Source organism: Malus sylvestris, chromosome 14 (genome assembly GCF_916048215.2).
Source record: "Malus sylvestris chromosome 14, drMalSylv7.2, whole genome shotgun sequence".
Taxonomy (NCBI): domain Eukaryota; kingdom Viridiplantae; phylum Streptophyta; class Magnoliopsida; order Rosales; family Rosaceae; genus Malus; species Malus sylvestris.
In genome coordinates, this window is record NC_062273.1 from 23,051,902 (window position 1) to 23,067,018 (window position 15,117).

The 15,117-nt window shown below is 36.9% G+C and overlaps 3 protein-coding genes and 1 non-coding gene across 4 annotated transcripts; 1 reads left to right on the plus strand and 3 right to left on the minus strand.

The window, feature by feature from the left end:
• Positions 1–407: 407 nt before the first annotated feature.
• On the minus strand, positions 408–1,295 carry LOC126600036 (zinc finger protein SHOOT GRAVITROPISM 5-like). Its single transcript, XM_050266542.1, has one exon. It carries the CDS (start codon positions 1,244–1,246, stop codon positions 734–736), a length of 513 nt encoding a protein of 170 aa, XP_050122499.1. The 5' UTR covers positions 1,247–1,295; the 3' UTR covers positions 408–733.
• A 2,220-nt stretch (positions 1,296–3,515) lies between these two features.
• Positions 3,516–3,596, minus strand: TRNAL-AAG (transfer RNA leucine (anticodon AAG)). The gene has a single exon. It is a non-coding gene; the product is annotated as a tRNA-Leu (tRNA).
• A 1,841-nt stretch (positions 3,597–5,437) lies between these two features.
• Positions 5,438–8,710, plus strand: LOC126598616 (uncharacterized). The gene is made up of 9 exons (XM_050264982.1): positions 5,438–5,771; positions 5,947–6,022; positions 6,210–6,249; positions 6,427–6,485; positions 6,592–6,629; positions 6,851–6,914; positions 7,213–7,266; positions 7,528–7,629; positions 8,333–8,710. The coding sequence occupies exons 1-9, from the start codon at positions 5,584–5,586 to the stop codon at positions 8,387–8,389; spliced, it is 678 nt and encodes a 225-aa protein (XP_050120939.1). The 5' UTR covers positions 5,438–5,583; the 3' UTR covers positions 8,390–8,710.
• Positions 8,711–13,058: 4,348 nt separating this feature from the next.
• Positions 13,059–14,567, minus strand: LOC126600965 (F-box protein At1g67340-like). The gene is made up of 3 exons (XM_050267658.1): positions 14,261–14,567; positions 14,018–14,180; positions 13,059–13,922 (listed from the first exon to the last, which is right to left on the minus strand). Exons 1-3 carry the CDS (start codon positions 14,428–14,430, stop codon positions 13,191–13,193), a joined length of 1,065 nt encoding a protein of 354 aa, XP_050123615.1. The 5' UTR covers positions 14,431–14,567; the 3' UTR covers positions 13,059–13,190.
• Positions 14,568–15,117: the final 550 nt, after the last annotated feature.

The window sequence follows — 15,117 nt, forward strand, 5'->3', positions numbered from 1 at the left end:
GGCATTTATAGAAGCACAAATATTGGATCCAGATTCATATTTGTATATGTAATTTTTCTGAAATTATCTTGTAGCCTCCAGATAATTAAACAACACGTAGTTCATTCGAGTTCCGCAATCATTCCAATAAATTTATCAGACAGAATTATGCAGCATATAAAGATTGTGCTTTAATTAAGCTTCATCCAATTAGGTTTGTGTGACCAGAGTTTTGCTATATATTTTTTTTCTCTGGTGTACACCATCTTCGAGTTACTCGAGGGTGCAAAATAGGAGGAGAGAATTGTTCTCATATCAAACTTTAAGTGTGATCGAGTTTGGTTCGTGTAACTAGAGTTTTGCATTCTTTCCTCTCTGGTGTATACCATCTTCAGAGTTGCTCGAGGATGCGAAATAGGAGATGAGGATTAGTCCTCGTATCAAAAGAAAAGTGTCATTCCAGTTCCCGGTTGGAATACAAATTAAACATACATAACACATGCATAGGCCGATTCTACTCTAAATTTTACAAATTAAACATAACACATTCATCACACGAATGAACATAGTTCAAATCTCATCATGTCTCACACTTTCATTCTATCCATCAATTTGTAATTATTTTCTTTGTGTTTTCTCCAAAGAAAAATTCCACAAAATCCAATACTCAAAAGTATGATCAAGAAAGATAAACACAAAGATCTTCTTCTCTCTGTCTGCCGTCTCTTATCCGCTAACCAAATGGTCTCTTTTTTTACGGCCTAAACCTTTGCCGGCACGACTGGCAAGTGATCTCCATGCACGTCGAGTCCATCTGAAGCATTGCCTTCTCCTTCATTCTCTCGGCCTTCTCCACTTCCTCTCTCGCTCTCTCCCACATGTGCCGGGCACGCGTAAACTCCGACTGAGCCAACTCCATCTCTCTCCTTGCGAGCTCCCTCACTCGCTCCGCGTACGCCTTCTCCGTAGCCGCCAGTCTGATTTGCTCCGCCGCCTGCCATTTCAAAGACTCCATGCAACTGGCTGCCTTGGGCTTCAAGACATCAAACTCGGAAGTATTCGGATTGTCGAAGACATAACAATCCGAGGAAGAAGGTTTGGCTGGCCTTACACTGATTGATAATTGTAGGTCAAGCTGGGAATCATTAGGCCCTTCCTGCGCTGCTGACTTTGATCGACGATATCTTATGGAAGAATCCGACGGCAGAGATGTCATCCAGTGAGGAGAAGGGAGGAGCTGCAACTCCTTTTGATCATCTCCTTCCATTGGAAATAAAAAGAAGCAAATGAAGGGTTTTTATTACAGATATGACTGATGCAAAAACAGTTTGTGTGAGATGCCAAAAGTTGCGTGCCCTATATACACACACACACACAAAACTAGAGCAAGCCCAAATTACCATCATGCCCATGTTTAACGTTAATTTCTGGATTAATAGGGATAATGGAACTCAGAAAGGTAATCTAGAAAGTTAAAAAAAAACCTAATCAAGAGATGGTAGTCCAAGAAATTAATCAATCTATTGTAAAAAACAGTCTCACATTATATTATTTCAATATTAAGCATTCAAGGGAGATTAATCAATCAAAGAATGCATAATTTTTTTTTTGTCAAACAATAGATTTGTTAGATTAGGGAGCCAACGAAATTTGAACACACGTCGTGGTGCAAAGACAGCACTCGTCTCCACCACTGTGGTAGAAAGCCACCTACAAACAAGGCATAATTAGTGCTAGTGAAGATTGAGGATATTTGACATACAATTATTTGAAAAATATTTTCTTGTCAAACTGTCTCACATGCTATATTTTAAAATTATATGCGACATTTATAACATTGACATATAGTTCGATAAATGTTTTTGTTCAAACAATCTTACATATCCAAGAAATGCTTTCTGGTCAACAAATCTCACACGTCTGATCATTTTGTTTGACCAATCAATATCTGATAAGAGAATGTTACTCTGCATAAATTTATGCAATAACGACCATTTACATCCCTTTGTATTTTTTTATTTGAACAAATGAGTGAATGTGTTAAGTCTCACAATGAACTAACAATAATGTAATTCAAATTTATCTTCGACGAGAATCGAATATATGACATTTCACTTATAAATAAATAAAAAATATCACTACACCGTTCCCATTTAAGAACAACGAGAATCCCAGTGTTCGTTACAGAAGAGCCAACCCCCAAGTAAAAATAACGGATCACGTAATTGGGTTATGATTTGCCTTTTTTCCCTTCTATCTTCTTTCTTCTCACTATTTAATCTCTTTGACCCTCTTTTTTTTTTCTTTTTTTTTATTTATGGGAGATGACTGAGGATGATGAAAGGGCGCGTAATAATTACAGTCGCACGTGCGGTTTGGTTTTTTGGACGTAGATTCAGAGGCTTTATTGGTGGGCCCATTGTTGTCGGCCCTCTTGTACAAAAAAGGAAAAAATGATCATTTCCAGATTTTTTTCCTTCAAATTCTCTCGATCATTCAATCTAGATATTTAAAATTTAATCAAACCATTAAAATTATTATAATTTTTAAAAAGTTCTATATTTTTAGCAGTTTGATTAAATTTCAAAAACTCAAATTGATTGATTGAGATGATTTAATGAAAGGGATCCGAAGATGATCCATTTCCTAAAAAAAGCTACCCACTTTTATATCTCAACCGCTCCACGCTTCGGGCAGATTGGCACGTGAGGCTGAGGACCATGATTGGGTCTCTGATCCTGCCACTTGAGCGGTTGGAGATATTTTTCAGTGTAACTAGTACACATGATAATACATCACATGCCATTATATAAATTGTGAGATATATGTGCTAAAAAGTTAATAACTTAAAAAATAAAATTTATCATTATTCCTATTAAAACACGTGGTATATCACTTGTGTTCCCGTCATAATTAAAAATTTCTCTAGCAGTTGAAAAAAAATTCATTGTAATTGAAACACATGAGGTACATCACGTGTTTTTTTTATATTAGTGGTGAAAAATTATATTCTTTAAGTTATTAACTTTTTAACATACATAACACACCATTTATATAATAACACATAATTTACCACTCCGTGTTCCGATCATATTAAAAAAATCTCTCATTGGATCAGACGGGTCCCGCCAAAGAGACATCTCTTCAACAAACATCATGTGATAGGGAGGTTCACTATAAAAACGTTGGGCATTCAGTTGAACCCACTACTTTTCTCTACTTCTCTGGATTTGAGGTGTGTTCTTTATTCCTTGATGATTTAGATAAGGTGCTGATAATAATGTGGATAATACGTCAATAACAAAACGTTAAATATATGATCGTTGAATAAAATTTGTCGTTTAGTAAAAGACGAACATCTTGCAAATAAAATTTATGTAACTTGTTGGCTGCTATGGTTTTTGAGTTATTTTCTTCAATATTATGACACGTTTACTTATTGGAAAGTTGAAACAAGAGAAGTTGTGAATAAAAAAAGGGAAAGAAGAAATGCATATTATCAGAAAAGGAATGCTGCAAAAAAAGGGAAAAAGAAATGTTGACAGTGGGATTTGAACCCACGCCCTTTCGGACCAGAACCTTAATCTGGCGCCTTAGACCAACTCGGCCATATCAACTTCGGTGCTGGAACAAGCGAAATATATCTATATGTACATGCCAAGAAACAGATGTACCACTTGCACGGCATTGGAGGACATGCATGTCAAAGTATAGAAATGGAAGATCAAAAGGTTTTTAGTTTTTGGTCATGGACATGACAAGTCCCACCGATAACTGAAGTTATTGGTAGCTGTAAACAGGTCGGGTTAAACCCAACCCGTTAAGTTAACGAGTCGCTTGAACTCAACTTGTTAAGCTAACGAGTCATCCTAACCCGACCCGTTTCATCCATTAACAATTTTTTTTTTGCATAGAGTTTATATTTTGTTGTTAAGACTTTACTGAAATTACTAAAACATCATCAATTAACTAGTGTTAACAGGTGCTAACGGATTTACCCAAAGTGACCCGTTATTTAACGGGTTCATCCGTTAATGATCCGACCCGTTAAGCATCCACGCAAATCCTAATATTAACGGATCGGGTCGGGTTAACGAGTCGGATCCAAAATGCCAGGTCTAGTTATTGGTATCCATTTGTCTCTGAGATGCTGCCATCAAAATCGAGTGGAAAGCTTGCATTAAAGGGGAAAGTTGTAGGTTTTGGGGTGGACAAGGTGCGTGTGAAAGTTTGGGAGTTGGGGAAGGCTTTTGCTAAGGGTATGTGCCCCTAATCTATACTTGTCATCCTTTTGGATCTGCCCAAATTATCCCACCTCATTTGGGGTAGTGATGGAGGTCACTCAAACTTTAGGACAATGATTAATTTATCATGGCCTCCAACTAAGACCTTCATCAAGTTTTGTTCATTGGAGTGCCCACCCCACCCTAATCCCTACACCTCTTATCATGTATTTCAACCCTAAAGTACTCCTAGGGAGATAGTGGCTAGGAGGACAATCCTACGGCAAGTCAAAAGTGGGAGTGACCCTTTAAAATGTGAGCAGTAACAACAATGGTTGCAAAAGACTCGTAGTTTAAGTGATCATATTGCAATGATTTTTTTAGAAAATAATTATGAGACTTGTTGTTTTTTAAGAATTTTTTCATTCGAAAGTTTTCAGTTAATTTATGGGTTTAGAGTTCTTCCAAATTTTCAAATCCGCCATCTTCTATCAATCGACAAATAGTTTTAAACCTTTATGTCACGTTAAAATTTTTTTGTTTGTTTATTTTTTTTATTTATTATTATTTTTGTTTTTTTTGAAAGCTAGGATGTCACATTTCAAGGCTAAGAAGCCAAACAGGAATAAGAAAGCCTACCACGAGGCATACACCATGGTAGACCAACCAAGAACAAGGCAATGAATGGGGATACAACCAACAGACACTTCAATCAAGTAAAAGTGTCACCCCAAACACCACCACATCTAAACTAATGAGGACACGGGAGACCATCATTACACAAGACCTGAACTAACGAAGATGGGGGCCAATTTTAACAATGTTATGTTGTGGGTTATTGTTCTTTGCCCATTTTTATGTTATTTTAGGTTTAACTATGCAACCTTCCGGTTTAGGATGATTTTCAAAATGAGCCAAGAAGTTTGCAATATCCAACAATAAATTGATGACGCGTGAGTTCGAAATTCTTATATGGACTAATGTGTAAGCCATATTTACATCATATTGACAAAGACGAGAGGATTTTCTGTGTGTCGGGAACACGAACCGTTACACTAAGTTTCATAAGACAAGTGATTTGATACTTGAAAATAAATTTTCAATCACTTGTATTGGGAAGCTTGGTGTACCAGATTGTGCTCCCGACATTGAAAATTCTCTCCACCACCACTTGTAAGAATACAAATTTTTTTTATTTTTTGGTAAATGAATACAAACTTTTTTTATTACTATATTCACCACCCGCTTTTTGCCGCGCGTTTCCGTTTCTTCCCCAATTCTTCACCTAATTTTCCCGCTATTTCTTCTACCACCATAACTCGAAGTTGGAAATTTTCTCCGGAAGTGACAGTGCGGCGGAAGTTTCTCCCTTTACAATTCAATGAACTCCCGCGAGCTCGCCCTGGTCTCCACCGCCGCCGTTTTCGGTGCCCTGGCCTCTGCGCTCACTAGCCGTTTCTTCTTTTCAAACCCTAAGAGGCAGTCCCCCAAACTCGATTTGTCGAAAAACGGCGTCGTTTCCAGGAAATGCTCTTCTCAGAGCCCTTTCGACCCCTCAAAGCGCGAAGGGTTAGTGTCCAAAATTCCAACTTTTCATAAAGCCCTTTGATTTTGGTCAGACTTCTCCATTGCAGTAATAAATATATGAGTAATTAGTTACAAATTTTTACAAAAATGGTTAATTTTCACTCGTATTATTGTTGGGTTTTTAATTTGTAACTGTATTCTTTTGTTTTGATCGCAGATATTTATCATGGGATGATTATTTCATGGCAATTGCATTTTTATCAGCTGAAAGATCCAAAGATCCTAACAGGCAGGTCATATTTCTCTGCTTTTTCATGTATGCATGCTGATGAATTTGTGATTAAATGAGGAGGAATTAATTTGAGAATTAGCAATGAGAGTGTTGCACATTTCTTCGATTTGTGGTCTGATAAGAACTTGGTGAGTTAGACAATATATTGATTGGTCATTGGGGCTATGTTTTGTATTTGTGGTGTATAGGTTGGAGCATGCTTGGTGAGTGAAAATGGTGTAATTCTAGGTATGGGATTCGTGGACGTGGCCTCTGCATCCAAATTACGTCGAATTATAAATTATATCGTAGTATATTGTTCAGTGATTGTATGGCTCTTGTTGTCCATTGATTATGATTTTTACGATCATTGAACTTTCGCGAATGTAGTTTCCTTTGACTTCCAGCCAATTTCTCTCTTTTCAGGAATTGGATATAATGGGTTCCCGAGAGGTTGTTCGGATGACAAGCTTCCTTGGGCAAAGGTTTGTCTACGCTATTTGATGAAATTGTACAAAGAAAAAAGAATGATTGTATGATGCTATGGTCAGTACTCAGTAGTAATTGGTAAAGCTGTCCTTTCTTGTTCAGAAATCCAGAACTGGGGATCCTTTGGAGACAAAGTATCCGTAAGTGTTTGTGCTTTCTTATATTAATTTTCTGACTCGTGGTCTGCTGTTTACTCTGAACTTATTCTGAAGTTGGAATCTAATATCTGTTTTATTTCCATTGCACTAGTCAAATTTATCATCCCACCGCTATCACATCATATCCAACGCTTGCGCTTTCATTGTATACTGGTTTCAAATCTCTGGTTATTTCTCTTAGTATTTCTGATTTCGTTTTGCAGTTATGTTTGTCATGCTGAAGTCAATGCTATCCTAAACACGAATCATGCTTCTGCTGCAGGACAGGTTACTTCTAGTTACACTTACCCATTCCCATTAACTACGAATATATAATCTCCATCTGCTGACCTAGTATTATAATGTGGATTCGAACTAAAATGTTGTCCTCGACCAACTTGACGAAATGATGACCCTGAGGGACTTTTACTTGGATATGTTTGGTAGAAACTCAAGTTGTAAAATGTGCTTAAGTTTAAATGATGGTTGACTATATTTCCTTCTTTTCCATTTTGTGGTTATTCTGTTTCGTTGCCCTCTGTGACTGAAAGTACTGTGTGAATGCTTATTCTCTATTTCTTTGCAGAGGCTTTATGTGACCATGTTCCCCTGCAATGAGTGTGCCAAGATAATCATTCAGGTTCTTCCTATGCTTTCCTTGTGCTTGTATTTTTCTGTATATCTGAAATAACCATGCTTATGTCATTCCCACCTCCCGCCTTCCCCTCCCTTCCTAGTCCCTCTCCAATCCGCTAAAACTCTGGTAATGAGCATATAAAGAGATGGTAATCTAGTTTTATTGCCTTAAAATTTCAAGAACCTGAGCATTTGCACATTCAATGTGGTACGTTGCCAGTGTCTAACCAGTTTGTTTTTCCTGCCAATTGCTTCTTATTTGCAGTCAGGAGTCGCCGAAGTTATATATTTTGTGGAAAAGAGGTTAAACAATCCAGAAGTTGCCTACATTGCTTCCCATAAACTACTATCATTGGCTGGTGTGAAAGTATGTGTCTCATTCACATCTTGAACTGTTCTATTAAATTCATTTTGATTTTGCATATGCTTTTGAAATTAGAACGTTAGGCTTTTAATACGTTAGGCTTTTAATCTCTTCAGCTTGACGTTTCCTTGTTTTGATGAGCAGTCCCTAATAGTTTCGCTAATTTTTCCCTTTAAAACGCTAATGAGTCGAGGTTGCTTGTGTGAACCTCTAGAGCGTTATCCAATTGAGTCAACCTGCAGACAGTGGCGGATCCAGGAAATAATATTAGGGGGGTCAGTAAGAATAGCGTGCGCAACGCGAAAATTTTTTTATTCTAGAAATAGCATGCATATTGTCATTTCATCGAGTCTTGGTAGGCTTGAAGTTATTTGAAATGCATACTACAGACATGTTAATGTAAGCAAGGGGCAGCACCCAAGGTATTCATGGACATTCATCAGGTTTTGGTAGGCCTGAAGTCGGTTGGAGGGCAAGTATGAAGCCAACTCTAATCTTCAAAAGGGCAACACTCAAGGTATCCATGGATATTCACCGAAGTTCGGAGGGTCAGCACTTAAGGTGTCTATGGACGTTCATCGAAGTTCGGGGGGTCAGCTGACCCCCCTTGCCCCTTAATGAATCAGCCAGTGCCTGCAGATCCTTTATCCATAACACAGGAGCCGGAAACTTAACTGATATCTGTGTTTTTACGTCTCAATTGCAGGTCAGGAAACATCAACCATACCTGAACCAAATTTTAGTCAAGTTTGAGGAGCCCTAGATTTTGTATCGCTCGTTACCATAAACCGGTAAGCGGACCTTCATGCTCGGCGTCACCTTTTCCCCTCTCGAGTGTAAGCATCTAGTATTTGGTTGTTGTCTCTTGAATCATGACTCACTTGTAGGCACAATGTTTGTATTCAATTCTGTACTTGGGTCTGTTGTAAGTTCTGAACCATGGAAGATAAAATACCGAATCATATGAACTCACGAGACGCTAACAACCTATTGTGATTGTACGGAAGTGATTTTTCAATCTTCCGATTTCAATATTTCTGCCCGACAAATTTGGAAGATATGGAAAACCATTCATGTCGTTTTAGGACGGATTAGAAGGGAATCAACAAGAAGATTATTATCTACAACACTAGAAAACCCCACCGAGCTTGATAAGTCTCTATTTGTCGGTGTCTATGGTTGAACCCCGCTACATGTAACATGAAATGATTTTGATAAGTCTTTATTTATCGGTGTCTATGATTGAATCTTGTTGCTTGTAACATGAAATGAGTTTGATAAGTCTATTTATCGGTGTTTTTTACTTACATCGTTACCGTCGTTATCTTTGATGTACTACTCTTGATCATGTAGTTTATGATCAGTCCATTTTCCCTTTTTTTTTTTTTTTTGGTTGATCATGAGCAAATGTGTAAAAAATAATAAGAAAAAAAGAAGCTGATGGTTAGAACTCTTTCCCAAATTTGTTGACCGTAATGTGCATGGAAAGTTTGTTTCTCACGGTTTGGAATTAAGCCACATATTCAGTGAGCCTTATTCTTATTTATTTTATTGAACAAAAGTAATAAAATTTCTGACCAAAAAAAATCAATAAAATTAACAAAATAAGGCTCATTAAACATGTAAATCAACTCCCAACTATTAGATTTTATTTAAAGAAAAATTAATGAAAAAGATTTGAAAACTTTGAGTTTTAACGATAAGGACAAAATAAAGGGTAAAAGTGAATAGTACCATGTTTGATTTTTTAGTGTTAAAATATGATTTTTCATTAAAGTAAATAGTACCGCTAACTTTTTGTTTTAACTTCTTATGAAAAGTCCGTGATACTGTTCACTTTAACGAAAAACTATATTTTTACACTAAAAAGTTAAATATAATACTATTTACTTTATCTTTTATTTTGTTCTTACAGTTAAAACTCAAAGTTTTCAAATCATTTTCATTAGTTTTTTATTTTATTTAAAGGGTCTAGATTCAAAGAAGAAGACTGGAGAAGAGATAATCCAAGTCTAAATTTTTTGGCGCACGTCAATCCGTCAGATCATTTTGTCCGTGCAAATTTAGTTTTCTGGACCAAAAAATCAAACCAAAAAATAAGTTGGTCTAAATCTGTTTGTTTTGTGAGCACCCAGTTAAGTTTGACTAATGCAATTTAAGTTGAAGAGTCGCTGGATGAGAAAATTTTAATTGTAACAGGAACGCGGGTGCTACATCACATATTTTTAAGTTATTAACTTTTTGACACACATATCTCACTATTTATATCAGGATAAGTGGTATACCACATTGTATGACGATCGCACTGAAAAATCTCTCGTCACTAGATACCTCTTATTGGTTGGCTGGCCTACGATGAAAATGAAATTGAAAAAACAAAAGCTTAATTTTGTCAACTAAACAAAATTTCAAAGTATGATTCCTGGGAAGAATATGGTTAATTTTGTTCAACCATTTCCAACTAATGAAACTTCACCACCTTGACATTTGATTAAAAAAATCAAAACTTGGACATGTGTTCACACGGGATTAGGTATAAGCAGAAGTGGCTGTTGATGCTGAATTGTTCAACAGCCAAGTTAAATTGTTGTATTATTACCAAGTTTGGCCAGTAAAACATGACTAAAAATCAGTAACCTTTGACCATTTCGTAATTCAGCAGCCAAGTTAAGTTGTTGTATTATTACCAGGGTTGGCCAATAAAACATGACTAAAAATCAGTAACCTATGACCATTTCCTTTTCATTTTTCACTTTTTGTTTTCACTTCAAAAACCAAAAAAAGGAAAATAGTTTCGGATGAGAAAAACTTGTGTAGAGCTTGACTTGTCATTGAACTTCGCTAAGTGACACTACAATCCACTCAAAACTCCCTACATGACAAGTCTTAAATATAATCTCTTATCATTCTTTTTATTTAAAATTCTCATAATTATTTTTCACTAATTAATATATTATATATATCAACCTAATGTTTCCATTTTTTTCTTTCCTCTTTTTTTTCCTACTTTCCCTTTTTTTTTTTCTTCCCAAACTTCCCTCCACTTTGTTTTGTCGTTCTCTTCATTGTCTCTCCCACTTCTTTCTCTCTCCCAGTTGTGGTTCATGTTTTTTATGAAGTTCTGCACTTTTTTTAGGGGTGGGTTCGGTTCAAATCGGTTCGGTTTTTTGCCAAAATTGAAATCAAACCGAAATTTCGGTTTGATTCGGTTCATTTTTTTTCGGTTTTTTTCAGTTCGGTTTGTCCGGTTCAGTTTCGGTTTTTTTTTTCTTCAAAAAATGAAAAACATTGAAATTTTAAATTTTAACTCTCCAATACAATCATAACATAAGCATTCTAACTAGAATCAAAGACAATGAAAATAAACATTTAAAGTTGAACTAAAATCATCAATCAAATCTTCCAAAGTCCAAACTAACAACCCCACAACACCAAAATTGTACAAATGACTTAGAAAAGTTAAATTGTATGATGTTGTTCAAATATCAGGGTTGTATGCTAGTAACTGCATGTCGACAACTTGATTAGTAAAAGTAATGCGTGGGTGGATTTATTTAGTGTGTGTTTGATTATTTTCCATCACAAATTACGCAAATAATCTACCCGAAATAAATGTTTATGGATTCTGTTACATGTTATATGAGAGTAGATTTGGAAAAGAAAGTTGTGGCAGAAGTAGACAGTGTTATGGAGATGGATGTAGGTACTTTAGGAGGAGGTTTGGTTCCAGAACCTTATATGGGGGAGAAATAATAGGTTAGGGTTTAGAGTTTTTATAGGCATTTTTTTTAATATTTTGAGCTTAAAGTTTGGCAACACATTGGGTTTAGCACATTTTAACTTATAAATTGGATTTAGAAAATAATACCCAAAACAAATAATTAAATAAAAAGGTAATTTAATTAATTTGGTTTGGTTCGGTTTGTTCGTTCTCTTCGGTTTTTTCGATTTCGGTTCAGTTCGGTTTTAGGTTTTTTTCGGTTTTCGGTTTTTTGAACCCACCCCTACTTTTTTCTTCAGAAAATTTCTTTGCTTTCTTTCCCCCTCCTCTCTCCAAATACTTTCCTGCACTGTTTCTCTCATCTCTATAAATACCAAAGTGCACACTCCATATTATCGAGTTAATTTTTTCATAACCTATTTGTTATCTTTCACTTTATTTTGATCCTAGTAGCTTTCTATTTTCAAGAAAGTACATCTCTACCAAATATAATTAAGAGAAAAAAAAACCTTTATACGCCTATATATGTGGATTATTCATGTCAAGTTCATATGATGAAAGTAACTATTGTATAAAGAACGAAAGGAAATTTACAGATTCTTGATTGCTTTCCATGATAAAATTGGAGTGGATGTTGAATTTTTTTTTTTTTTTTTTTTTTTTGTAAGGAAAGCAAGAAACAAAACTGGAAGAGAAAGAAGTGGGAGAGAGCACTGAAGACCTAAGGCAAAACAAACTGGAGGGGAATTTGGGAAGAAAAAAAATAGGAGGAAAGAAGAAAAAAACGGAAATATTAGATTAAATATAAATTAATTAGTAAAAAAATAATTATGAAAATTTTTAGTATAAAAAAATGGTAATAGATTATATTTGACTTGCCACGTGACGAGTTTTGAGTGAATTGTAGTGTCACTTAACGAAATCTAGTGGCAAACCAAGCCCTGTACAAATTTTTTTCTAGAATTTGGCTTTGAATTTCATTTTTTGGTTTTGCAGTTTTTATTTTATTAAAAACTAAAAGTATTTACCAAATAAAATTTTAATTTGTTATCCAAAAAACAAAATTTTTATTTATATTAAGTACAATATTCCGATTCCTTACGTATTAATAAACACATGATAACGGTGGTTTGTAATATGTAACATCACATGATTCCTTATGTGTTAAAAAATATACTCTCTAGCATAAATTAACAAAAGTCACCACAACTTAATCAAATCCTATTACGTCTAATTATACACCATCACACTAATACAACATATAGAATAGAACAACTCCAACTCCATATTCCTTGCGTTTTGCATGCATGTTTTGTTGGGACACAGATCCTCTCCAGATTTGAGTCTAGGGATCAATAGATTCAAACCATTGAAATTTGATTTAACGGCTACAATTATTATAACTTTTAGAGGAGTTATATGTTTGTAGCCGTTAAATCAAATTTCAATGGTCCGGATGTATTGATCCCTAGGCTCAAATCCGAAGATGATTTGTGTCTGTTTTTGTGGGGTTAACCTATTATTATCAAGTCCAATATAGCCACTCAGTATTATATTTCTTTTTACTTGTAAGTAAGAAGTACAAGAGATCTTAGGTTCGAATATCGTAAATAGTGAATTCGATACTAAATTAGGTTGTTTATTGTGTGCCTTAGCCAAACTTTTCCCTTCCCCAATTATAAATTGGAAAAAGAAAAAAAAACAAGTCCAATACAGAATACTATTTAACCCCTTTCTATATATGACACAATATACATCTGTAATTTTTATTTTTATTTTTAACCAACAACAAAAAACATATAAAATAAAAACGCATATTTTTCTTTTCCATTATATCAATTCATTAACCAACGGCCACATTGTCACCTTCTTCACCCTCCACCAGTCCCCCCAACTCCTCCACTGCCTCACCGTCAACCGCCAGCCGCCGTTCGATCGGCTTACACTTGACTTTGTGTCGCAGCTTCCAATCCAGCGCTTGACACCCACGCGAGCAATAATTCACCGTCCCGCAAACCGAGCACCTCCTAAACTCGTGCGGCCTCGTCTCGGGCCGCCCGCACCCCACGTGCGAGCACAGCCTCATTCCCTGCCCCGCCATCCACCGCCCCGACCCGAACCACTCCCTCATAAACCGGTTCGCCGGGTGGAGCTCCGGAGGCGGGACGTTGCACCCGAAGTCGCTCAGCAGCGGGCAGCTGACCAGACCCGTCAGGCAGGCGTAGAAGTGCTGGTAATGGTGGGACCGCCACGCCGCGGAGGAGCGTAGAACGGACGCGAGCTCCCGCGCGTTGGCCTGGACAAGCAAGCGGCGTCCCTCGGTGACGTTCTGCTTGACTCCGTAACCGTCCTGGAGGCAATGGCCGAGCTCGCGAAGCCCGTCGACGTGGCCGAGGGAAGCGGCTCGAGCGCAGAGAGCCACGCCAGCGCGCAGGTCCTTATCATTCTTGGAGTAGCCGCTGCCGTTAAACTGAATCACGGCGAGCGAGTACAGCGCCGGCGCGTGGGCTCTCATGGCGGCTTTCGCCATGAGCGACACCCCGCTCCCTCGGTTTTGTAAACAGTAAAATCGGATCTGTTGCGAAAAAAGCGAAATTATTTTCCAAAAATAAAAGAAAATTACAAAAATTAAAAGAAAAGAAAATAAATAGATAAAATTAAGCGACTGACCATTCCGAGAGTGTAGGAAGCTTCGATGTTACCGGCGGTGACGCACTGTTTGAAAAACCGGTGGGCAGAATCGGACCAGTTCTTGGCCCGGATTGCAAATGTTTTTGGACCGGCCTTTGATAATACCAGAGAGTGGAGTCCTAACCGGTTCAATCTCTTACACCTATATTTTATTTTATTTTCCAAAAATTAAACCGACAAATTCATCAAGAGCAAGCAAGAAAAAGAAGAAATCCGACTTACGTGAGGAGGACGTTGATAAGATCGGACGGCGAGGAAGCGGAGGAGCTGAGCTTGCAGAGGACGAAGACAACGAGATCGTCGGGCAGGCCGTCGAAGAAATCCGACTTCGCGGCTGCGGTTGATCGGCGGGAGCTTCTGAGCTTTTTTCTTTGCAGCGTCGCCGCCTCCATGTTTGGCTTTCTTCTTCTTCTTCTGCAGAATCTTCACATAATCCAAGCTCTATCTTTCTCTGTGCGTATGGAAACGGTGGTTGTCTGGATGTTTGTGGGTTTTGTGAGGGTGGAGATAAAAGTCGAGAACGATGACGTCTGGAAGCACTTATATACACGGGGAAGGAGGGAGACCAAACGACAAGCCAGTATGTGGGGCCCGCGAGATTGATTTGAAGAGAATTAGTTATTAATCCTTGATTAAGTTTTCTATTTGGTTTAATTAATTTTGAGTAGTGCTACTTAGGCCTAATTTGATACCAAGGTGATTCTGTAAAAAGTTAGGAGCTTTTTTTTGTGTTTAATAAACATTCAGCTTCAGTTTTTTTTCACAGTTTTTGGTGAAAAAAAAAAGCCAAAAACAAGAAGCTGCAAAACCCAGCTTTGAAAAATCGATTTTTTTTCACATTTGTTTTACATAAAAGTTTACCAAACACTATGATACTGATTTTTTTTTTCAAAAGCATTTTTACAAAAAAGTTTACCAAACACTCTATAGCTTTATTTCACAGCCGCTTATTCTCACAGCACAGCATAAACAACTTTTTTTCAAAACACAGCAATACCAAACCAACCCTTAGTACCACGTCTAGTGATATTCATCTTCATTTGTTAGTGAAAAGTCTTAGGTACTATTCTCGTCAAATG